This window comes from Panicum virgatum, chromosome 4K, assembly GCF_016808335.1.
Source record: "Panicum virgatum strain AP13 chromosome 4K, P.virgatum_v5, whole genome shotgun sequence".
NCBI classification, from domain to species: domain Eukaryota; kingdom Viridiplantae; phylum Streptophyta; class Magnoliopsida; order Poales; family Poaceae; genus Panicum; species Panicum virgatum.
This window is the reverse complement of record NC_053139.1, coordinates 43,697,494-43,722,424: the sequence shown is the minus strand read 5'-3', so window position 1 is coordinate 43,722,424 and position 24,931 is coordinate 43,697,494. Positions and strand designations below refer to the sequence as shown.

The 24,931-nt window shown below is 48.5% G+C and overlaps 3 protein-coding genes across 4 annotated transcripts; 2 read left to right on the top strand and 1 right to left on the bottom strand.

Moving 5' to 3' along the window:
• The first annotated feature begins 5,591 nt into the window (after positions 1 to 5,591).
• On the top strand, positions 5,592 to 7,390 carry LOC120704209 (SH3 domain-containing protein C23A1.17-like). The gene has a single exon (XM_039988516.1). It carries the CDS (start codon positions 5,868 to 5,870, stop codon positions 7,113 to 7,115), a length of 1,248 nt encoding a protein of 415 aa, XP_039844450.1. The 5' UTR covers positions 5,592 to 5,867; the 3' UTR covers positions 7,116 to 7,390.
• Positions 7,391 to 11,402: 4,012 nt separating this feature from the next.
• Positions 11,403 to 15,949, bottom strand: LOC120704208 (BTB/POZ domain-containing protein At1g04390-like). 2 transcript variants are annotated; one of them, XR_005687499.1, is made up of 8 exons: positions 15,730 to 15,930; positions 15,184 to 15,310; positions 14,469 to 14,996; positions 14,237 to 14,367; positions 13,723 to 14,129; positions 12,476 to 13,603; positions 12,196 to 12,348; positions 11,403 to 12,058 (listed from the first exon to the last, which is right to left on the bottom strand). XR_005687499.1 is itself a non-coding variant. In XM_039988515.1 (8 exons), the coding sequence occupies exons 1-8, from the start codon at positions 15,873 to 15,875 to the stop codon at positions 11,617 to 11,619; spliced, it is 3,051 nt and encodes a 1,016-aa protein (XP_039844449.1). In that variant the 5' UTR covers positions 15,876 to 15,949; the 3' UTR covers positions 11,415 to 11,616. The 2 variants fall into 2 exon arrangements, 1 of the variants encoding a protein (XP_039844449.1); XM_039988515.1 differs by having other exon boundaries at positions 11,415 to 12,058; positions 14,480 to 14,996; positions 15,730 to 15,949.
• A 1,444-nt stretch (positions 15,950 to 17,393) lies between these two features.
• Positions 17,394 to 18,479, top strand: LOC120702264. The gene has a single exon (XM_039985984.1). It carries the CDS (start codon positions 17,394 to 17,396, stop codon positions 18,477 to 18,479), a length of 1,086 nt encoding a protein of 361 aa, XP_039841918.1.
• The last annotated feature ends 6,452 nt before the right edge of the window (positions 18,480 to 24,931 follow it).

Genomic DNA, 24,931 nt, shown 5'->3' with positions numbered 1-24,931 from the left:
AGACAACCACTTTTAAGAAGAAGAAGAAGAAGACGGGAGCTTGCTATGTGTGCGCTAGTACGGATCACTTTGCTGCAAAGTGTCCGAACCGCAAAGGCAACGACTCCGCCAACATGGTTATTAGCGAGCCTGGAGGAACTTCGGGGTACGGTAATTTATTACCTACTGTTCTTTCAGTCTTTGGTTCACCCGAGTGGTGGGTTGACACTGGTGCTAATATTCATGTTTGTGCTGATGCTTCTTTGTTCTCTTCTTACCAGACCGGCGGGACTTCCTCCTTGCTGATGGGGAACGGATCACATGCGCGTGTTCTTGGTGTTGGTACGGTAAATCTGAAGTTTACTTCGGGGAAGACCGTGCAGCTGAAGAACGTGCAGCATGTCCCCACCATCAAGAAGAATTTAGTCAGCGGCTCTCTACTGTGTAGAGATGGTTTCAAATTAGTCTTTGAGTCCAATAAATGTATCTTGTCTAAGTTTGGTACTTTTGTTGGAAAAGGTTATGAAAGTGGAGGTTTGTTCCGTCTTTCTTTGTCAGATGTTTGTAATAAAATTGCATACAATGTTATTAATGTTGATGAAACAAATGTTTGGCATTGGAGGCTTTGTCACGTTAATTTTGGTTGTATGATGCGCTTAGCTAATTTGAGCTTAATTCCAAAGTTCACTTTTGTCAAAAATTCTAAGTGTCATATATGTGTTGAATCAAAACAAACACGTAAGCCTCATAAGACCGCGGAGGCAAGGAGCTTGGCACCCTTAGAATTAATTCATTCCGATTTGTGCGAAATGAATGGAGTGTTGATAAAAGGTGGTAAAAAATATTTCATGACTTTGATTGATGATAGTACTAGATTTTGTTACATCTATTTGTTGAAGTCAAAAGATGAAGCTTTACACTACTTTAAAATCTATAAAGCTGAAGTAGAAAACCAACTTGAGAGAAAGATCAAAAGAGTTAGATCAGATCGTGGTGGCGAGTATTTCTCAAATTTATTTACTTTATTCTGCGAGGAACATGGTATTATTCATGAGAGGACGCCTCCCTATTCACCTCAGTCAAATGGGGTTGCCGAAAGAAAGAACCGCACTCTAACGGATTTGGTTAACGCCATGTTAGATACAGCGGGACTTTCCAAGGAATGGTGGGGTGAGGCTATATTGACTGCATGTCATGTCCTAAACCGTGTTCCTACAAAGAATAAAGAGATAACTCCATTCGAGGAATGGGAGAAGAAAAGGCCAACACTGTCATACTTACGTACATGGGGTTGTTTGGCAAAAGTGAGTGTGCCAATAACCAAGAAACGTAAGCTTGGACCTAAAACTGTGGATTGTATCTTTCTAGGTTATGCTATTCACAGCGTTGGATATAGATTTTTAATAGTGAAATCTGGAGTACCTGACATGCATGTTGGTACTATAATGGAGTCCAGAGATGCTACATTTTTTGAAAACATTTTTCTCATGAGAGATGAAACAAGTTCATCTAGGCAAGAGTTCATCAAGGATGATGGCTCTGCTGAGCCGATAGAACACAATGAACATACACTTGTAGAAAATCCTGAGGAGGATAACAATGATGCTCCGAGAAAGAGCAAGAGACAAAGGACTGTAAAGTCTTTTGGTGATGATTTCATTGTATACCTCATAGATGATACACCCAGAACCATTGAAGAGGCATATTCATCTCCTGATGCTGACTATTGGAAGGAAGCAGTAAGGAGTGAGATGGATTCTATTATGTCTAATGGAACCTGGGAGGTCGTTGAACGTCCTTACGGATGTAAACCGGTTGGATGCAAGTGGGTGTTCAAGAAAAAGCTTAGGCCAGATGGTACTATTGAAAAGTACAAGGCTAGGCTTGTGGCCAAGGGTTATACACAAAAAGAAGGAGAAGATTTCTTTGACACTTATTCACCAGTTGCCCGATTGACCACAATTCGAGTGTTACTTTCCTTGGCAGCCTCTTATGGTCTTCTCGTTCATCAGATGGACGTTAAGACGGCTTTCCTCAATGGAGAGTTAGAAGAGGAGATCTATATGGATCAGCCGGATGGGTTTGTATCAAAGGATCAAGAAGGAATGGTTTGTAAGTTGTTAAAATCTTTATATGGTCTCAAGCAAGCGCCTAAGCAGTGGCATGAAAAGTTTGATAGAACTTTGACCTCTGCCGGCTTTGTTGTGAACGAAGCTGACAGATGTGTGTACTATCGCTATGGTGGGGCTGAAGGAGTGATTTTGTGCTTGTATGTGGATGACATACTGATCTTTGGCACTAGCCTTAATGTGATTAAGGAAGTCAAAGAGTTTTTATCTCAAAATTTTGAGATGAAGGATCTGGGAGAAGCTGATGTTATCCTTAATATAAAACTGGTAAAAGAGATCAATGGTGGGGTGATTCTTACACAGTCTCACTATGTGGAGAAGGTGTTAAGTCGCTTTGGTTATAGCGACTATAAACCTGTCTCAACACCATATGATGCCAGTTTAATTCTTAGAAAGAACAAAAGGATAATGCGAGATCAGCTGAGATATTCTCAGATCATTGGTTCATTAATGTATTTAGCGAGCGCTACAAGACCTGACATCTCGTTTGCTGTAAGCAAACTGAGCCGGTTTGTTTCAAACCCAGGAGATGATCATTGGAAGGCTCTTGAAAGAGTAATGCGCTATCTGAAGGGGACAATGTACTATGGAATTCACTACACCGGGTACCCAAGGGTACTAGAAGGGTATAGTGATTCAAATTGGATTTCTGATGCTGATGAGATAAAGGCCACAAGTGGATATGTGTTTACACTTGGTGGTGGAGTTGTTTCCTGCAAGTCTTGCAAGCAGACCATCTTAACGAGGTCAACTATGGAAGCAGAACTCACAGCATTAGATACCACCACTGTTGAGGCTGAGTGGCTTCGTGAGCTCCTTATGGACTTGGCGATAGTTGAAAAACCGTTACCGGCAATCCTAATGAACTGTGACAATCAAACGGTAATTGTCAAGGTGAATAGTTCAAAGGATAACATGAAGTCATCTAGACATGTGAAAAGGCGGTTGAAATCTGTCAGAAAATTGAGAAACTCCGGAGTTATAGCCCTGGACTATGTTCAGACGGCTAAAAATCTGGCAGATCAGTTTACAAAGGGTCTTTCACGAAATGTGATAGACAATGCATCTATGGAATTGGGCTTGAGACCCACGTGAGTCATTCTATAGTGGAAACCTGTCCTATGTGATCGGAGATCCCGTGAATTAGGATGGTGAAACAAACTAAAGTCTGACTGTGAGAAGAGAACCTTTGTGAAAAGGGCTCATTCCGTGTATAAGGTGCATTTCTCTTCTAATCTGTATGGCAGGTTGGTCTATACCTTAATGTGTGCCAGGTGGTTTTTTTTAAACAAATGAGTTGTTTTCTTGAAACAAAGATGTTGTCCTACAGAACATCTGAAAGGAACACACCTATATGAGTTTGACCACTGGTCATGGTATATGAGAATTGGGTATTCTCTAGAAACTCATGAAGGGCCTGGAGTATGACTTATAAGCTCCAAACCGCGGGGATGCTTTTGCAGCCTAGTACCAGTGTAGGGCTCTGGTCAAACTTGTTTGCACAAAACTGGCAATTCAAGGCATAGTCCATTGCACAGTTGTGAATAAGTGTAGCCTTTGTCCTAGATGGAAGTTCAACTTAACAGTCTCTGTCGAATACTGGTATATCAATGAGGGAATGAGGGTATTTCTAGTGTGGCTTGAATTTCTTGGTGGGGATTGTTGGAGTAATGGGCTTGGCCCATTTATTCTAAAGCATTAAAAGAATTTAAAGCCCACTATTAATGCTAGGGAATCAATGCTTAATTCCGTACCGGGAATTGAGGAGGATCTCAACCGACTTAAAAGGTGGACTTCGTGTACACCACTTGTGAAGCCGGTAAGAGGAGGACGGTGAACCACACGCGCGCGCGCTCGCTCGCCTCGCCGGGCCGGGCCGGGCCGTGGCCGTGGCCGTGGCCGAGGCCGAGGAGAGGCGCGGCGCGGCGCGGCCGGCCGGCCGGGCGGTGCGCGTGCGCATGCGCATGCGCGGCCGGACGTGACGTGCAGGTGCGGTGCGGCGTGGCGCGGTGCGATGTGATGGCTATTTTGCAGTTGACAGCAATTAATCGTGCGATTAAACGTGCAATTAAATCTGTAATTAATGGCCATAACCGCATCACCTAAATGACTCTGATGGTGTCCAGGTTCAACGATCCTGAGCACCTGAGTCACTATATAAGGAGTGCCATTCCCCTCATCCATTCTGCACCAGAGCACTGAGGCAACTCGGCTCCTCTCTTCTCCCTCTCCAGTTGCAACAACTGAGTTCCCCAACGCTAATTTCTGGGCGCACAGAATTAGCGTGAGCAGGCCTCCGAAACCTTGCTCGCCTTGAGATCCTGCACGGGATAGGCGGGCAATCAGGTTTTTGGGTAACGCTTTAGCGTGACTGCTCAAAAATACTAAGGCTTTGCCCGATTGAACGACTACTTCCTGGTGGACGAGCCGAACGACTACGTCGACTACATTCTGGTGGCCGAACGACTACGTCGACTACATCTTGGTGACCGTTCGCGGGACTGCACTGCGAACTTCTTCCTGCACCGATTTAGTTCGACTACTTCGACTGAGGCCAACCGAGTAGATGTCTACTCCAGTTGGTAACAGCGCAGCCAATGCCTCCGGCAACGGCCCCGCTTCAGGGTACTCCCTGAAACTTTGGTTATTTATATTGTTTATGCTTATATGTGTGATAAGTATAAACATGTTCACATGTTTTATTTTACTCCTTAAAGTCATAGAAATATTGCTAGTTTATACATTTAATTTTGGAATTAAATTGTGCCTGAAATTGCCTAAATATCTAACACGAGCTTGAAGCTTGAGAGTGATCATAGCCAGCGTGGAAGCGCCATTGCCGCTAATCGTTGTCTCTTTAGGATGATTCCCTCTCTCCAGTAAATGTGAAGCCTTTTCGAAAAGCCCGGTCTGATGATGGACGATGACGAAAGGAGAGTAGGATGATAGAGGTGGTGTGACGATACACCAACCGCGATGGTGATGGCAGGGGTGTACCATCATCGTGGTAGTGGTACGAGGCTTGAGGGGCGAAGGTGGACGGTTTTCTTTTTTACCAGCCGAACAGAGGGATTAATACTATTCGAACTCCATACTCCTTTTATTTTTTGCAGAGGGATTCGAACTCCAGACTCATCCCAACAGATTCTCGTATTTTACATGAACCTACTCGTGAGCTGCGATACTATCTATCCAACCGATGGATCACCGAAGAGCATGAATTGAAAAAAAAACGATGCATCGAACTCGCACTCGAGAGATTCCACTGTGATCGATCAGATAGATGTTCAGATGAGCTCGCAACTCCAGCTGCTGCAGCGCAAAACCACTTGGCATCGCCCGCCACGGTTTCGCTGCCAATCCCCTCTGTCCCGTAGCTGTAGCCCGTGGCCGGTGCCGTTACAAAAATAAACCCCCCGGAAACCGACGAGCTCCCCTCCCCTCCCCCGCTGCCTCTGCGCGCACCCGGAGCGCTCCCCTTCACGCGTCGCCCGCCCAGCTCAAGGGCCGCCTCCGCTTCCTCGAACCGGCCGGCCGGCCAGCCAGGCCATTTTACCCTTACCCGCTTATATATATACACGCCTTTACCACCGTTACCCGTCTCTCACATCGCTCTCCGCCCGCTGCTCCCCGCCCACCAACGCCACCGCCACTGGATCCGTCCAGCTTCCGCCGTACCGGCAGCGCATCAGCACGAGACGGAGTGCCGGCAGCACCGCACTTTTGTTGATGCGCGTGTAGCCGCCGCCGCCGCGGTCCATGGCCTCCGCCGTCGCGAGTAACCTCCCGCCGCCCGCCGCCACGCCGTACGGGTGGCTCAGCCCGCGCGTGTCCTTCAGCCGCGACGCGAAGGGCGAGGACATGATGGAGCCCGCCGCCGCCGCCGCGGCCACGCTGGAGCCGGCGATCTCCAAGGACTTCATCGACTTCGAGTTCAGCCTCGGCGGGTCCGCCACCATGCTCCCCGCGGACGAGCTGTTCGCGGACGGCAAGCTGCTGCCGCTGCGGAAGGCGGCCGCGGCCGCGCCTCTGCCGGATCCGGAGGCCGCGGCGCCCCCGCCGCCAGCGCCGCGGGCGGAGGCGGCAATGCCGGCGCCCGCGGAGCCCGTCAAGCCCCTCCGCGCCGCGGCGGTCGCGGCGGCCGACGGGGCCGCCGACCCCTACGTGTTCTCGCCCAAGGCGCCCAGCTGCTCCAGCCGGTGGCGCGAGCTGCTGGGGCTCAAGAGGGCCGCGGCCGCGCAGAGCCCCAGCGCGAGGCCCTCGCCTTCGCCGGCCGCGGCGGCGAGGACCCCCGCGTCGAGGGCGGCCAACTCCGCGGCGGCGCGGTCGCTCAAGCTCCTGCTCCAGCGGAACACCGGGCGCGCGTCGGCGTCGGACCTCGTGTCGGCGCCTCTGCTCCGCGACAGCTCCGACTCGGAGGCGTCGCTCTCCCTCGCCTCCTCCTCCCGCTTCTCGCTCTCCTCGTCGTCCTCCTCCTCGGGCCACGACCACGACGACGTGCCCCGCCTCTCCCTCGACTCCGCCGCCGACCCCAACCCGCTGCGCATCCGCCTCGTCCGCTCCTCCCACCACCACCACCGCCACTCCACCTCCGGCGGCTCCACGTCCCGCGCCGGACGCAGCCCCGCGCGGCGCCGCCCGTCGCCGCCCCCTCCCCCGCGCTGCCTCTCCGTGGACTCCCCGCGCATGAACTCCTCGGGCAAGATCGTGTTCCAGGGCCTGGAGCGCAGCTCCAGCTCCCCCTGCAGCTTCCACGCGGCGGCCAAGTCCCGGTCGTCCCGCGCGGTGGACCGGTCCTACTCCTCCGGCGTCCGCGTGGCGCCCGTGGTGCTCAACGTACCCGTGTGCTCCCGCCCCGTGTTCGGCTTCTTCAAGGACAAGAAGGACTCCGCCGCCGCCAAGGACGCCTCGGCTGCTGCTGCGGCGGCGGCGGCGAGGTCCCGGTCGTCGCTGGGGCGGAAGGCGGCGCAAGGGTGGAGCGGCGAGCTGCCGAGATCCTCCGGCTGATTGGACCCCGTTTGACCTTGTCTGTCCCCGTTTGCGCCATCATGATGGATGAGAGGGTGGCTCGGGCGGTTGGTGTTGGGTTTAACTGATTTTGTTTGTTCGTTGGAGACGATGGAGATCGTGGTGATGAGGGGTCTAATCGATTGACTGTCTTTTCCTTCTTCCTTTTTGCTCGACTGTAAATTCGAGTTTTGTACTTCTGCTCTTCTGATCGATTTGGTTCAATGCAATGCAAAAAAAGGTGGAAAATTTTCTCAGCCGATGGTTGCTGCTAACGATGCTTACGATGGATGATCTGCTGATGGCGCACTGCTCAAACGGTTACTGTTCCATTCGGTGGTTTGGTTTGAAGTTTGAACAGGACATGGAAGCAAAATGATGGCAGCAGCATTTCTAGGGCAGAGCGATGGAAATCCGGCCACGCACTCGCTCGCAGCCTCATCAGTGTCTGCCCGTGGCTATCTGCATCGGAGTCAGCACATGTGTTGCCATGCCAGACTGCCAGTAGATGCCGGTTCGCGGAGCGTGGCGTGGCGAACCGGGGCGAGCGCGGTCCGGCCGCCGGGCCGGCGCCGGCTTGATCTGTTCTGGATCCGGGCACTGTGCCGCATGTGCCCGCCTCTAAATATTCGCGCGGCGGCAGAGGCAGCAGGCGTGGCCATGGTGGCGCTCACCTCCAGCCCTCTCTTTTTTTTACTCACGGCAAAGGCGTCACCGCGATCGGCGCGACACGGCTGGTGGCCGCGGGTTGCCGCCCGTTGCCGCCACGGCGCCGGCGGTCTGGTGGCGTTCCCGGTGCCGCCGATCCGCGCCGCGCCGCGGGGACCCCGTGCGCCTGGCCGCGCCGTGGCCGCGCAGGCCCAGCACATGCGGACGCCGCCCGGGCGCCGAGCTCGCAGCCCTGCCCGCGCCTGTCGCGCGCCACGGCCACGCGCAGCTTTTCACCCCGTACGTCTCGCACTTTGTTGCCGCGCGGCCCTCGCGCTAAGTAACTGCGTGCCAGCGCGCGTGTGTGGGGCGATGATGGTGACGAACTGATCCTACCGTTGGCCGCTTGCTGCGGCTGCGGCTGCGCCCTCGCCCGCCGGTCCCGGCCGGCGCCGCTGCGGCGGACGGAGGCACGGAGCCACTGGGCCTGGGCGCTGGACACGGCTGCGCGGGCGCGGGCGGCTCTCTCGCCGTCTCCTTGTGGGCAGTGGCGCTGCAGGCGCGTCGTCGGCCATTTGCTACGTGCCCGGGTTAATGAGAGCATGGACCGGGGGTCTACGGCAGCAGAAGGATGCCATTGCCATGAGTGTGGTGTAGCTGTGGATGATGCCCGTGAAAACCGAATCATTGATGGCACGCTACGGATGATGCAGAAAAGGGTAAGGTCAACTTGCGATGATGCTCATGCTCACGGGTCACGCAATGGTGGTTCTGCCAAATTAAGCTCGAACGGATTCACCGAACGTGTGCTCGATCTCGGCACCCGGCAGCAGCTGAGAAAGGCCGCTGAAATGTACAGCTTGGCATGGCATCTAGTGTGACGGCTGACAGAGTGACAGGCACCAAGCGTACTCCCATGATGGCCTGAAGAAAAGCTGAGCCTCCATCAACACCACCGGCCACCGCACCTGCTGCCTGCGAGCGCGTGAGCGACGAAGGCAGAGTGAGATGCCATGCCAGAGAGCGAAGAGGACCGAGCTCTGAAGCCACTGACTGCTGAGCCACTGAAGCCTGAACGCTCGTCTTTCCCTGCATCCACCCGCACCCACCAGCACCTGCAGCGTACCGCCTCGCCGGCCGGCCGTAGCATGCGGCCGCGACGCGACGGCCGCATGCCACCGTCCGGCGCCGTGACTTGCTGCCCCACCGCCGGGAGGCAGCGCCCCTGACCGCCTGCCATTAAAAAAGAGACAAGAAAAATGCCTCGCTAACTAAACAATAATCAATGAAAACCCTCCTCTTTATTTCGTATGTAAGCGCAATTATGTCGCCGGGATCGCAGGAGCTGGCTGCTGCTGCCGGGCTTGTTTATTGAACGCTAGTTTGGACGCTAGCGGAGGGGCTTGGACATGGGGAACCGGTTCCTCTGCAGTACTGCGGAGGGACTCGGTGCCACTGACTTGCGGGCCCCATGGTTCAGGGGGCCACAGGTCAGTGGGAGAGTCTCCCTGCAGTACTGCAGAGGAGACTCATCCTGGACATGGACTGCCTGTACTACCCTCTGCCCTCTCCTAGGCCTTGTTTGATTGGGTGGGGGAAAAATTTCGTGCGGAAGAAAACTATGTGTTTGGTTGCTACAGTGCTGAAACTGGGTCCAAGAGATGGGGCTATATGCAACTAAACATATGAAAAAGTTGTGTGCATGTAGCAATTATTGACTTTGCAACTAAACATGTGGAAAAATTTGCAACTAAACATGTAAAAAAGTTTGCATGAAATTTTTTCACCTCCAAACCAAACAAGGCCCTACACTGCTCACTGCTGCTGAGCCCCCTCCCACCCATGTTGCTGCTGAGTTTTTTTACTCCTTGTTGTTTTTGAGTTCTTGGAAGCAACTGGCAATGGTGGACAGAGATTTGTTTTGGCCCGTTGGGTTAGTTTTGGAGCAACAGGGAGGAGAAGCCGGTGCTGGTAGTAGTGGTAGCTACCAATTCCTGTCGCGGAGCGAGTGATAACGGATCAGCGGCAGCGGCGTCCGTTGCGCTGCGCATGATGTGGATGCGGGTGGCGCGCCGGGCTGCTGCGTGCGCGGTTTTTTTATTTTTATATTTTTTGTTTTCGTTTTTTACATAAATATATTTTCATTTTCGAAATTTACAGAAATATACCCGGCCGCCTAGCTGCCGGGCGGCCGGCACCTGGTCGCCCCGCTGTCGGGCGGCAAGGACTTATCTTTAAAAATTTTCGTAAAAAAATTGCATTCCAGTCCCTGAAGGACCGGTCGCCCGACAGCCGAGCGGCCGGCCCCCAGGCCGCCCGGCAGCTGGGCGGCCGGTCCAGGCTAGCTGGTTCTTCAATATTTTCAGAGGACATGAAGAGCTCGTGTTTCATCTGCCTGCTGGTCTGATTGTGACAGACTCACTGCTTTCTCTCCACCGAGCAAATCAGCACCTGCTCTCATTTTTCCACGCCAAGCACAGCAGAGCAATCAATTAGTAGCAGCAGCTCTCTCTCTTCTCTCTCATGCATGCATGCACACTCACGCACTGGCACATAGCACAAGCAGCAGCCAGAGCTCCTCTTTAATGCCCCCAGTTATTTCTTTTTCCCCAACCACACCACCGCCAGCAGCCTGGGCTCCTGCTCCTCACGCCATGTGCCTCCTTTCAAGCCGCCGCCACCTCTGTTCCTCACTGTCACGATCAGACCAGCAGGCAGATGAAACACGAGCTCTTCCTGAACGGGAGAGAAGAGAGTGTGTGCATGAGTGAGAGAGAAGAGAGAGCTTTTGCCAGTGCGTGAGTGTGCATGCATGAGAGAGAAGAGAGAGAGAGCTGCTGCTATTAATTGATTGCTCTGCTGTACTTGGCGTGGAAAAATGAGAGCAGGTGCTGATTTGCTCGGTGGAGAGAGAGCAGTGAGCCTGTCACGATCAGACCAACAGGCAGATGAAACACGAGCTCTTTCCGTCCTCTGAAAATATTGAAGAACCAGCTAGCTTGGACCGGCCGCCTAGCTGCCGGGCGGCCTGAGGGGCCGGCCGCCCCGCTGCCGGGCGACCGGTCCTTCAGGGACCGGAACACAATTTTTTTACGAAAATTTTTACAGATAAGCCCCTGCCGCCCGGCAGCGGGGCGACCAGGTGCCGGCCGCCCGGCAGCTGGGCGGCCGGGGTATATTCTTGTAAATTTCGAAAACGAAAATATATTTTTGTAAAAAATGAAAATAAAAAATAAAAAAATAAAAAAACCGCCCTGTGGAGTGGGGCGCTGAGCTGGGCCGTCAGTGCCACTTGGCCGCCGGATCCTCAGATCTGTGCAGCAGCAGGGTTCATGTTCAGGGGGATCCGGGGAGATCAGCGTGCCCAAGGAGCACGCCGACGGAGACGAGAGCTATGCAGGTCTCAGGTAATCGGTAGTCGCCTACAGTAGTCGGCACAACAGTGTACAACACGACCAGTGCGGTCGCCATTCACCAACGTGGAGACAACCCAACTGTGCTCCGACGAGATGCCCATCATTTCACCGGTCCATGAATTACTGTACGTGCTCAGTGACAAAAAAAATAAACGTGCAGTGTCTCCGTGCCACGGCTCTTATGAATTGCAGATCACCAGCAGTCCAGCATCACCATGAGGAGTTGAGGACACAAACAAACTGCGTATATATTGCACCACAAAAAGGATGTGGCCAGTTTACGTCTACTTCATATTAACATACTGTACACTCGGTGACAGAAACGTACACTCCCCAAACGGCAAACCTACCGTGCTGATCTCGTATAGATACCTCTACAACTACAAACATTGAAACATACTGCACGATTACAGTTTACATCACATCACACTCGGGAATCAGTAGCTCCCGCCGCGGTGCTGCGAGTACCGAACGTACTCTGCCCGCAGCATGTTGAGCACGTCCTCGTCGAGCCGCTCCAGCCGACCCGAGTCCCGCAGCCTCGGGTACAGGTGCGCCACGCTGCCGATGGCGGTCTCCACCAGTCCCCACTGCCCCAAGTTGGCCGCGAAGCCGATGAACTCGAGGGAGGCGCTTGTGCTGGAGTTCAGGCAGGAGACCACCGCTGCAAGGCTCTCTTCCTTCACCCCCTCCAGGAACCAGAACTCGGCCAGGGATGACAGCTCCGCGTAGGGTTTTAGATGAGACAGTTGCTCTTCTGAGCTCATGTTCTTCCATCGGCAATCCGGGGCGATTCTGGGAAGCTCCCCTGAGTAGAACCACTGGACTAGTTTGTCCAGGGCTCCCCACCCGACCGGAACTCTGATAGCCTCTGCAAAGCTGCAAGCATTGATCACATCAAACTTTTGAAACATATAGGAGCGTGGCAATGAAATACTACAGTATGGAAGTTCTACAGCAGTTTGGATTAAGACAAATTTCTCTACTTCAGAGATATTGAGAAACAAAAGGATAACCTCTCATGCATCCCAGATTGAAATAATGCGCGAAGGTAATCGCAGCTCATGCTCAATATAATTTTGTGGCTATGCACATGTGGAGTTGATAGTTCGCATGAGCCATGGCGACACTCCATTTTTTCATTTGACTGCGCCTCCAGAATTATGTCCCTGTAAGTAGCATGAATCAAGTACATCAAGATTTAGAAAAAAACTAGGCAGTGCAAGTTATACGTTGTGACCTTTTAAGCGGTAGGTTAGAATTAGTAAAAAAATGTAAACATTTTCAGGTACTTACGAGAATGAATGTTCAGCTGGTTCAACTGCTGCAGTAAGATTATATCCGGGACAGTCAGAGCTCCATCTGGGTTGCTCTCTCTGAAGCGTCTCTTGCAGTGATTTCAAGTGACAATACTTCGCTAGTGTCTTTACAGGCCTAACCATGTCAGCATCTACTGTGACAAAACCAGTGTATGTGTATTCCAAAATTTTCTTCAGAGCATGACTGTCTACACGACCAGACATTCGGACATGATAGAGTGATCTTCTCCTCCATTCATCAGTTGTTTTCCCATCATGGACAAGGGATTTTTCAGATGGCAAAAGTTTAGGACATCTTACTGATAGGATAGCTGCATGAGCACTTAGAGATTCACTGTCTGCAAGCAACAGTTCCAGATCAACTAGCTCATTATCACATAATGCACTTCTCATCTTTCCTCCCAATTTGCTTGGAAAACCACAGAGGCCAAACAAACTCAGTATATGTACAATGTAAGACTTGGGTCCTGGGCTCATGTTTTGACTCAATGCATGCTCCAGGACTCTTATTAAACCTTCATTGTAATACTCTCTGCAATCATGGCATACAATCCCCCCATCCAAATTCTTTTCACAGTGAATACAAACAAGGCTGACTCTCCTCAGCACATTATACAACACAACGAGACCATAAAATAGGATAACATTTTCACCCTCCCATTCTTCAGCGAGATAGCAACATGAACCACCATCAAAACAAAATTGCAGGTGTGAAGCAATGTTTGACCTCGTAATGTACAAACGATTGTGCAGACATTCCTTTAAAATGGTGGATAATACACATACAGCATTCCTCTTGTTCAGACTATGGTTAGATTGCACTATCACTAAGCATGCTAGATTCATGAGGTTGTTCATAATTTTCACACAGTCGAAAGATGCGGTAAGATTTCTTGTCACATTAGAGTTTAATGACGACAAGAGAATGTTCATACATTCATCACCTAATGGCAGAACAACTTCCAGAAATTTAGAACTTGCCTCAGAAAAAATGTATTGGCTAGGAGAGAGGAGCATCATAAGAACTGCCCTCATAGCTGGCTCCAGCTCCTCTTTGGAAAATTTTGTGGAACTGTTTTTCTGTGTTATATCTGTTGCTAGTGAGCTGCACAAAGAAGTAGGAGATAGTAAATCAGAATTCAACTTGAACATGTAAGAACCTTGTGGTACTGAAGTAGCATATCAGAGAAGTAGAACTTGAACAGGATAGTACCTAGTACCTACCAAGCACAAGATATCAATGCCTGCAAGAAATTGTTTTTCCGTTTTCTTGCAGACAGATACTCGTTATTGCAATGTACTGCTAGATATCCAAGTATATCCCATACATAGGGATCTATATTCATAATGTCTTTGGAATCTTTGTTGAACAGCTCACCATGGCACACCATCTGATGGGTTTGATGTTCAGAGCGGCAGCTCCCAGCAAGAATCTTATATAATACTTCATCAATGGAATTAGACCAGAAGCATCTATGATGATTCCCATGGTAACGAAGGGCCAGTAATGCTGTACGGCAGCCCTCTGTTACTAATGATTTTTCATCAATTTCAGACATTGCATTGATTATGCCTTGAACAATAGGCTGATAATGTGAAGTCATTAACTGATTGCAGCCTCTTGGAGATCTCTGTAGGCAACCAAGCTACTTTCAGTTTTTTTTTTAAAAAAAAGGTAACATAAACATATAGCAGATATGCCAGTCAACCATCATATTTCTGTTGATATAAATCTTACCAGAAGAACCTGACAGAGCTTCAATGCTTCGATCCTAGTAAGACTAGGATGAGATTTTCCCATAAGGTCACAAATTTTAGGGATCAACTCTTCATCCTTAAGAAGGATCATCGCTCCATTGCCACATAAAGCTGAATTACAGTAACATGATTTTAGGTATGCACAAGTAAACCGAAGAAGAAAAAAAAATATCTTTGTGAATCCTGACACAGAAGTCAAAGAGGAGAATTACCACAGAAGTACCTAAAGCAGCATACAGCTTAAGAATTTTCGCAGCAACTGTTGTTTCAGCACTAAAACAATATTGTGCCAGCTTCGCCATCAAGTTGCAGTTACTCCAAACATGGTATCTCGAAGAGGGCCAAATCCACAGGATACTCCTTAGCAGAGATATCATCTCCGTCAGATAGTTCAGGGGATGAACATCATGGGCGTAATTCTGCAGAGCTGAAATAACACTTGCAGCTGCATTGGTTTTCTCAAGAGCCTCCCAGATTTCTGCCTGAGCTGAAGCTCTCGCTGTAACTAGGCTATTCAGTATACAGGTCAGTGCACTTGCACATGGTATGGCTATACGCAGGTGGTCTGAAGACAACTGGCATGACAGGGATGAAACCATTTCCAAAATTTGGTACTGTCGAACAGAATTTCCTATACAGGAAACCAACTTTAAGCTCACATCTGCTGCTTGGATCAGCACTGAAACGTTGTTTGTCTTAAGAATACCTTCCAGTGCTAGGAGTATATCTGAAACTGACTCCTGGTGAACAAATAATTTTGGTTAAGGAAAAATCATATGTTGCGTTTCTACATGATACTCGGAAAGAATATACCACAAAGGAATCTAGGGATATCTAGGGTTTGAATAAACTGAGTGAAAATGCTGGTTAGAGCTTAGCACAGCTAAGAAGGCACAGCAAATCAAACGGGACTACAGGGGAGTTTACCTTTACAGGTGCAAGCCTAAGTGCATCATTTGTCAGGGAACCGACAAACGCAGCCACCGCTTTGAGCACATGAGACTGTATTCCAGCATCAGTAGACCGCCATCTTTTAGCACCGTGGCCATCAGACCTGACATGAACATAGAAGACTGAAAATACAGCAAGGAACACACATAAATCCCTCTGCAACAACACAACCCTTCAACTCTGCTATTTCTCTTATAATTTGATTCTACTATCTGCCTCTCTAAACTGTAAAATAACTACGTTCCGTGTGAAATTACATAACAGCAGTACGATAAAAGCACAACGTTCAACAACCCTTTCTGGCTCTGAACTTTGGGTGAGATTACAAAGCTAAATCGCCATGTTGTACATCTCCCTGAATGACCAGATAGGACCTATATGAGGCTATGAGCTACCTAAACTAGTAAAATCACTGGCGCGCACGCTTGCTTATGTGCTGGAGAAAGAGATAATAATTCCTAAATATGCTGCTAGTAGAGACGCTATGAATCGGTCGGGGTGTGGGGGGGAATCAGCGATTACTTGGTGAGGCCGAGGGCGAGGGCGCCGTGGAGGCGAGCGCGGAGGGAGAGGACCTGGTCGGCGAGCAGCTGCTCGGCGGCGCCCTTCCTCCTGCCCTTCTCCCTCCCGGACGGCGACGGCTTGGAGGCGGAGAAGGCCGGTCGCATCGCGCACTCGCAGGAGGAGGCTGCGCCACGACGAAGACGGGGAGGGAGGAGAGGCGAAGAGAAATCGAAGTGTTCTTTCTTCTACGGCAGCGCTGCGGCGGTTGGGTTGGTCTGGGCCGGGCCAGGGAGAAGAGGCAGGCCGTGCCATTTCTTCTTCCCCCTCGTCCCATGGACCACCATGCCCGGCCCAAATTGGCCCCTATATGAATTCCGAAATGTTTGTTGAAGGCCAGTTTTGTCGTCTACAATTAGGCCCGAGCCCGAAGCCGTGTACGTGTACTGTATATGACAGATCAATTCGATCAGGCAGGCTGGCTCAAATTTGACAGCAAACTGGAACCTTTTAATTTTTTTGAAAAAAAGTACAGGCGGTAATTTTAGTACAGGCAGGTATTGCATATTGATCTCTCATCTCTGAAACTTGCTGAGCAGAGCTCGAGCCCAACGGCGCACAGAAGAACTGATACCATATGCAACTCGAACATTGCAGTGCCATTTTTTTTTAAAAAAAACATGACAGTACCAATGTACCATACAGTAATAGCCTTCGTAAGCGAAGATCGGCTCGGCTCCGATCCGTCGCTGCAAGAGGGGGCCTAGTTGCCGCCGCCACCGGACAAGTAGCGGTTGAGGGACAGCATATAGGGAGCGAATATGAAAAAGGTGTGGTCGAGAGAGGAGATGGCGGTCACCTCGGCGACGACACCTCGTCGGCGACACGATATCTCGCCGGCGTCAGGGAGGATCCCCGTTTGTGCGCCGCCTTGGTCTGCCTCGAGCCCTCGTCACGCTTGGGATACCCCTCCACCTCGTCACGCGGGAGTCCCGAAGGTCAGACCCGTCAAACTTCAACCACCCTACGCGGGTAGGGTTTCGGGCTCGCGGGCACAGGTTGATCCATCTAGTCGTGATCGAGATCCGGATGATGAGGAAGGGGCAGTGCTAGAATTCTTCGGACAATTGTGGTTTATCCCCGAAACACCCCCGCAGCAGCATAGGGTTAGGTTTAACAAGGGCGGCGTCGCGAGAGATGACCTAGTCTGGATCGAGAAGAAGCTGTGGGAGAGAAATTCCTTCACACCCGAGGATTGTTTTCCAGTTGGTGATGCTGATGTGTGGAGCAAATCACCAGCAAAATTGAGTTTCGCTGAGAGGATCTGGGGCCGTGGTGAGAAGCGAAGCTTTGTGCAAGTTATCAAATCCATGGCGGGCAGGGGCAGAGGAGGAAGGCCGCGTGATCGAGAAGGTGCCTGGGAAGATTGGCATGGAGTCCCGCCGCCGCATCCGTACCCACCGCCGCCGGGGCCTGGGTTCTACCAGCCACCGCCGCCATATGGATACTATCCTCTAGGTCCGAATCCCCTCCAGCCACCGCCTTTCCCCCCACCTCCATATAATCAACGACCACAGCAATACAATCACCGGCCGAGAAACTTCAATCAGGGAGGCAGAGGTAAACAAGGTTATGGACAATAGCAACAGACTCAGAAAGGTAATCAATCTGTCTCGCAGAAACCTATGGGAGCAAGCTCTAGTAGTGGTAGTGAGATAGGTGATGGGAATGCTAACAAGAAAAGCAGTGAGGAAGATCTGAATCTGCACCCTCAGAAATTCCCTCAAGTAATCTGCTTCAATTGTGGAGAAACCGGCCACTTCAGCTCTGGGTGTGTCAAACCTAAAGTTTGCTTCATGTGCTTTTGCAAGGATCATGTTGTTGAGAATTGTGGTGAATGGAAGAAACCACAGCCTTCAGCTCAGTTTTATGGGAGTGCAAACAGAGGGTTAGGCTTCTATCATGTTGATGTAGCTAACAGGGAGGGGAGATTCAAACATTGGGCTGGCTTTGAGAATTATGGTGTGTTCACAGTAGAGGAAGGTTTCTTGGAAGAAGATGAAATCATCAAGACCCTGAGGCAGCAGGTGGATAAAAATTGGGCCTGGAAGTTACTGAGAATGGATGAGTTCAGATTCTTAGTGAAATTCCCACCACATATTAGAGTAGAAAGCAAAGTGTTGGGTGAAGCTACCTACTTCTATCTGAAGAACAATTCTGTGATGGCATCACTGAGAGTCTGGAATGGGGATATTGAGCCAGTTGGACAGCTAATGGAAACCTGGATACAAATCAGAGGTGTTCCCCCCAAATGGAGTGACTGGACAACTATAAGAGAAATAACCTCTACCTTAGGAAAGCTGATAGAGGTGGATTGGCAGACACTTTTCTCAAGCTTCTTCACCGTGATTAGGGTGAAAATCAATTGCAAAGATCCAAGAAAGATTCCTGACCGTAGAGTTATGGAGATGGCTGATAAACTATATATGATCAGCTTTGAGGTGGAAGAGCTTGATAAGCTGAAAGAAAAAATGGAAGAGCTGAATGATGGGTTAGATCCTAGTCACAAAGGGGATGAAGATGGAGGTGAAAGGCCAGAAGAGGAAGAGGACTATAAACCAGAGAATGAGCTCCCTCCCACTAATGACCCAGACAATGGAAATGGACGCTCTAGCAAACAGGTGGACAATCCAAACAACAATAGTGGGAAGAAAACATACTCTGTGAGGAAAGCCCTGCTGCTGTTGGATGAAAAAGAGGAGACATATTAGGGGCAGCAGATCCAATACCATCTTGTACAAGTCTTCTGAGAGCTATGGAATTGACAGACTCTGATGAAGAATCAGACCTCCTAGTCTCTGGAGAGGGAGAAGAGGATAATGAGTTTTCCACTTTGCCAAAGGAATGGCTCTGTCCCGATCTTGGACTTGTTAGTGCAGCAGTGGAAGATGATGCTGAAAATAGCCAAAGCTCTGTGGAACAGGGGGATAAGCTTTTCAGCCCTGAGGTGGCACCAGTGGGAAAGAAGAAAAGAGTGGAAAAGAAGAAATATGGTCCAATAGAAGTAGAAAGAAGGAGCACAAGGGGGAACAATGATGGCAGATCAGTTTTGGAGAAAAGCCCAGGAGATTAAAAGAAAATGGTATGAAGGTGATGCCAAAGATACAAAACCAACACACACTTCTATCTCGAGTTCTGATCTATCAAATATTGCTAATGCTATTGGTATCTCTAACAAGGATGGCAGTCCTGTTAGAGACACCCATGTTACTCAGTTTGAGTTAGAAGAAAAAAGTAGAGGCATCTGCTTTAGTGACTCATGTAACTTCTGTTATGTGTCTGGTAGTAATAATGTTGATGGGAGTCTTATTTCTGTAGAGCAAGGTCCTGCTTCTAAGACTGTCCCCGAAGTCAGACTTCCTGGAAAGGGAGCTGCAAGTCCCATACCTGGTTTACATATAGAAGTAGATAGAAAAAAATCCAAACAAAAAAATAAATGAAAGGCCTTTTCTGGAACATTAGGGGCTTAAACAAATTAGGTAGAGTTCCTGCCCTAACTTCTAAAATTAGAGATAATCATGTTGATTTGGTTGGTGTTTTGGAGACCAAAAAAGAATGCTTCACCCCTGGCTTCTTGAGGTCTCTAACTGGAAATACACCCTTCAACTGGTGTCACCAACCTGCTAGAGGCTCTGCTGGTGGCATCCTCTTAGGAGTGAATTCAGACTTGTTTGTGCTGACAGTAGGAGATATTCTACATTTTTCCATTAGTGCCATGGTTATGGATAAGAAAACTGGTTTTAGTTGGAAAATTATTGTAGTCTATGGCTCTCCTTATGAGGATGGTAAGCAAGATTTTATTGATGAGCTTCACCATGTAATGGGTACTTGGTCTGGTCCCATTATTATTGGTGGCGACTTCAACTTAGTTAGATTTTCTACTGACAAAAGTAACCAGAACATCAGTCATAGATGGGCTGATGCTTTCAATGAGTGGATTAGTAAATGGGGACTGTTAGAGTTAGATCCCTCAAATAAACTTTATACCTGGACAAACAATCAGGAAAATGTTGTTCTGGCCAGAATAGATAGGATTTTTATTTCTACTGACTGGGAGGCTGCTTTTCCCATGGCTAGAGTTAAGGCTTTGGAGAGGCCTCCCAGTGACCATAACCCTTTACTCCTAGATTCTGGAGACAATATTTTCTTTGGGAAGAAAAAATTTAGGTTTGAGAAGTGGTGGCTCCATAGGGATTCTTTTGGAAAGGTGATCCAAAAAGCTTGGGGAGCACCTTGTAATGATTACTCAAGTTTGGATATTTGGCAGTTCAGGATTAGGACTCTTAGAAGAATGATTAGAGGATGGGCCTCAAATGAAGTGGCTGCTCTTAACAAACAAAAGAATGATCTTGCTACTGAGTATAACTCCTTGGATAATGAAGCTGAATAGGGGAGATTGCCCAAGCTTGGACTTGATAGGTTGAAAGTAGTAGCTGATGAATTAGATAAAATTTGGAGCTTAGAGGAAATCAAAGCCAGACAAAGATCTAGAGATAGGAATATCGTAGAAGGAGATAGGAATACTGCCTACTTTCAGGCTTTAGCAAATCAAAGAGCTAGGAAAAAAACTTTAGATTGCTTGATGGGCCCCAATGGTCTGGTACATGACTAGTTTGGGATGATCAATATTGCGGTAGACTTTTACAAAAAGCTTTTTGCTAAGGATAGTAGAGAGGATTTTACCCTTCAGAGTGATTTTTGGGATACTGATGGCCTAGTGACAGAAGCTGAGAACTCTCTCTTAACTGCACCTTTTTCTGAGGAAGAAATTAAAGACGCAGTTTTCAGTAGCTATGCGGAGGGAGCCCCTGGACCTGATGGTCTTTCCTTCCTATTCTATCAAAAGTTTTGGGGGGTTGTCAAACATGACTTGGTTAAGTTGTTTGATGATTTCTATAGTGGCAACCTGGATTTACATAGACTGAATTTTGCTATGATCTCCTTGATTCCAAAAGTAGCTGAAGCAAAAGATATGAAGAATTTTAGACCAATTAGTTTGATTAATTGTAGCTTTAAGATCTTTTCTAAAGTTCTCACTAGTAGGCTTGCTAGAGTGGCTAATAGGTTAGTGGATACTAACCAAAGTGCTTTTATCAAGGGTAGGTATATTCTGGAAAGTGTGGTAGTTGCCCATGAAATTGTGCATAGCCTTCATAGCAACAAAAAACCTGGTCTTATCCTCAAACTAGACTATGAAAAGGCTTATGATAGGGTGGACTGGGGTTTTCTCTTTGAGGTTCTTAAGAAAAAAAGTTTTTGCAATAAGTGGATTAGTTGGATAAAATCAGTGGTGACAGGAGGTTCTGTAGGAGTTAATCTGAATGGTGAAGAAAGCTCTTTCTTTAGACCTGGCAAAGGTCTAAGACAGGGGGACCCCATCTCTCCTCTCATGTTTAATCTAGTGGGTGATGTGCTAACTAGAATGCTGAGCAAAGCTGCTGAGCAAAATTTAATTGTAGGTCTCCTACCAGAGTTTAAAACTGGAGGAATCATCTCATTACAATATGCAGATGATACTATTCTTTTTTCAGATACTGATGAGCATCATCTCAAGAACCTGAAATGTATTTTAATATGGTTTGAAAAGATCTCAGGAATGAGGATCAACTACCATAAGAGTGAGCTTATACCTATAAACTTAGATAAGGAAGCTATCCACAAAGCTTCCCATATGTTCTACTGTCCAATAGGCGCCTTCCCCATAAAGTATTTGGGTATTCCTCTCCATTTTGATAAGCTTAGAAGGGAGGATATTCAGCCTTTAATAGACAAAATCCTTAGGAAAATAGCCAGTTGGAAGGGGAAGCTCCTCTCCCAAGCTGCTAGACTGGTTTTAATCAAATCTTGTTTAGCTAGTATCCCTGTCTACCTTCTTTCTTTTATTAAGTTTCCTAAATGGGCTATCAAGGCTTTGAATACCCATTTAGCAAACTGTTTTTGGAATGATTCAGAAGGGAATCATAAGTATCACTTGGCTAATTGGGAGAGTATTAGTATGCCAAAAGAGTACGGTGGTCTAGGGATCCCAAGTCTAAGGGATTTAAATATTTGCCTTCTAAGCTCTTGGCTGAAAAGATATAACCTCACTGATACTAAGCTCTGGAAGGCCCTCTTAGACTTCAAATATAATACTAGTAAGCCTAACATCTTTTGCTGCAAAGATACTGGAGCTTCCCAGTTTTTTAAGGGGTTTATGTGGGCTACTAAGGCAGCAAAAATAGGCTTTAGATGGAAAATTGGTGATGGTAAAAAAGTTAAATTCTGGGAGGACAATTGGTTAGGCAATTCTAGTCTAGCTATTCAGTTCTGGGATTTATATGTTATTGTCAATGAGAAAAACAGCACTATTGCCGATCTTTGGGATGGCAATGAGCTCAAATGCACTTTTAGGAGAACAGTAAGTCCCACCCTTAGCAGGAAGTGGTTGGAGGAGTGCAACTTGCATCTACCATTGATTTGACTAGAGGTGAAGATAACCTCATCTGGCAATTTACCTCTGATGGTTTTTTTACCTCGCAATCCATGTACAAGGTTATTAGCTTCAGAGGAGTCGTACCTGTTTTCGTTCCTAGTATCTGGGATTTGAAAATCCCACCTAGAGTTCACATCTTTCTCTGGCTCCTCTCTAAAAATAAGATTCTAACTAGAGATAACCTGGCAAAGAGACAGACCTTGGCAACAGAATCTTGCCTCTTTTGTTCTGAAAAAGAGACATCACAACACTTGTTTTTTGATTGTGCTGTTGCTCAGCTGCTCTGGTCTCTTGTTTCGCAAGTTCTAAATATGAATATTAGCTCCTTTGTAGATGTAGGTGCTAAATGGCTGAGTGACAAAAAATTTGCTGCTGTTAATATTATTAGCTCTGCAACTCTTTGGTCTCTTTGGAAACTGAGGAATGAGATGTGTTTCTAGAATGTAGGTTGGACGGACGTGCGTCTCCTTCTTTGGAAGATAGTGGGGAGGGCTCAGAATTGGCAAATTCTGTGCCCCCCGAACTCCCAAGTAACTCTGCTGGCTGACATTTCCAATTTAAAGGACCTGGCAAAAAAAAACCCCAAGACTGACAATGGATTCAGCGTGAAGAAGAACCGGGCATACGCATCCAGAAACTCTGATGAGAAGCCAATGGAAATGATCTACTGGTCTGCACAGCTGAAGGAAATGGAAGCTGCGCTGGTCGTCTGATGAATGATAGTTGCATATTCTCTATTGAGGACGTGGTTACCTGAACTTTTAGCTGTGGTGTTTTCTTGTTCTCTTGTTGGGTTACTTCATTTTGGGTGACGGATATGTGCCGTTACTGCAAAAACTCTTGTACTCAAACGTTTTTCCTTCTGTCATAAGTATGACGGGGGCTCGGCCCTATAACTCTAAAAGTAGCGGTTGAGGGCGCTCGCGATGGCCACGCCGACCCTTGCCGCGCCGGGGAACCGGCCGGCGACGAGTGCCAGCATCACCATGGACACGCCGAGGAGGAACAGGAGGAATGCGACGAGCGCGTAACCCGGAGCAGCGGCGGCAGGGGCGGCGACGATGAAGGACGCCGCGGCCAAGACGAGCAGCGCGCCGGAGTCGATCAGAAGCCGGGCACGGCGGCGCTGGGCGAAGCCAGCGAGCACGACGGGCCGCCGGTTCTCCATTTGCACCAGGCCAGTAGTAGGCACAGTAGACTACTAGTTTTGCCTTCGAGTTTGGAAGCTCTTCTTGCTCGCTTGCTGCGGAGAAGTCAGGACTTGACAGAGAGAAGAGGAATGCACGATGCTCCGCTCCGCTCTGCTCGTAGTCGTGTATATATATAGGGTAGCGCGATCGTGCAACCGCCAGGACGCGTCTACTATTGTGTGACTACGCGTTTTTTGCTGGTCCCTTGGCTTCCTGGTGGCATGTGGGGAGACTGGCAACTTGGCAAGCAGGGTTTGGCCGTGGTCGGACCAGGGTTTTATTTCCCAACCGGAAACCGGTTACCGCCGCCCTCCGGTACCGGTTTACCGGACCGGTTAGGCCGGTAACCGGTGGAAACCGGTTGAATTCAAATCCAAATTCAAATAAATTCAAATTTTCCCGTGCAACCGGTTCCGACCGGTTTACCAGCCGGTTTGACCGGTTTACCGGCCGGTTTTACCGGTTTACCGGTCGGTTTGACCGGTTTGAAATTCAAACGCTCCCGTGCAACCGGTTTACCGGCCGGTTTTACCGGTTTACCGACCGGTTTGACCGGTTTACTGGCCGGTTTGACCGGTTTGATCGGTGGGCCTTCATGGGCCGGCCCATTTTTTTCTTTTTTTTTGATTTAACTTTAAATTCCCACAAACTATACTAAATGAATGAATTTTTGAGAAAATTTGACACCACTAGATTCATCACACCTTGAAGTATTTTTAGGAATTTTTTTGGGAATTTTTCATTTTTTAAATTCAAATTTAAAATTTAAATTTTGGCCGGTTGGGTACCGGCCGGAACCGGAACCGGACCGGACCGGTTTGACCGGTAATCGGTCAAACCGGACCGGTTCCCACCGGTTAGGTTAACCTTGGGTCGGACCGATGGTCCAAATGCACAGATGGTCCAAATGCACAGATGGTCCTAATAGGCTCCTAGCACAGTGCTTGTACTTGTACCAGATGGTCCAAATGCACAGAAGCAGAGGCAGTGCGAAGCAGCACAACAAAGGTAACGATGCTGATCCTTGCACTGACGACAGCAAAGGGAAAAAATCAACCTGTCTCCTTATCTTTATCGTCAGCGGAGTAACGAGATGCTGATCCTTGTCGTTAGCACGGCCCCCATTTGTATTTTCATTCACTTCGCTGTGCTGTGGCTGGTGCTAATTTATTGTGAGAGAAAAATACTGTTGGCTGGCTGGTGGTTAGTGGCTGGTGCTAGTTTGGTGTGAGAGAAAAATACTATTGGCTGATTGCAGCGAACAGAGTGAATTATTTTGTTTTTTCTATTATTGTAATACCAGATTCAACTTCTGTGCGAAATCAGTTCAACATTTGTGGAGACTATTCCGATACTTTGGAAAAACATTTCCTCGAAAAATGTTGAAATGGAACATTCCAAATGTTGGAACGGCATGTTTAAAATGTGGAACTACTATATTGAAATTTTAGAAGTAAAAATTTTAAATTTTAAATAACATATTGGACCTTATTTTGTTGGA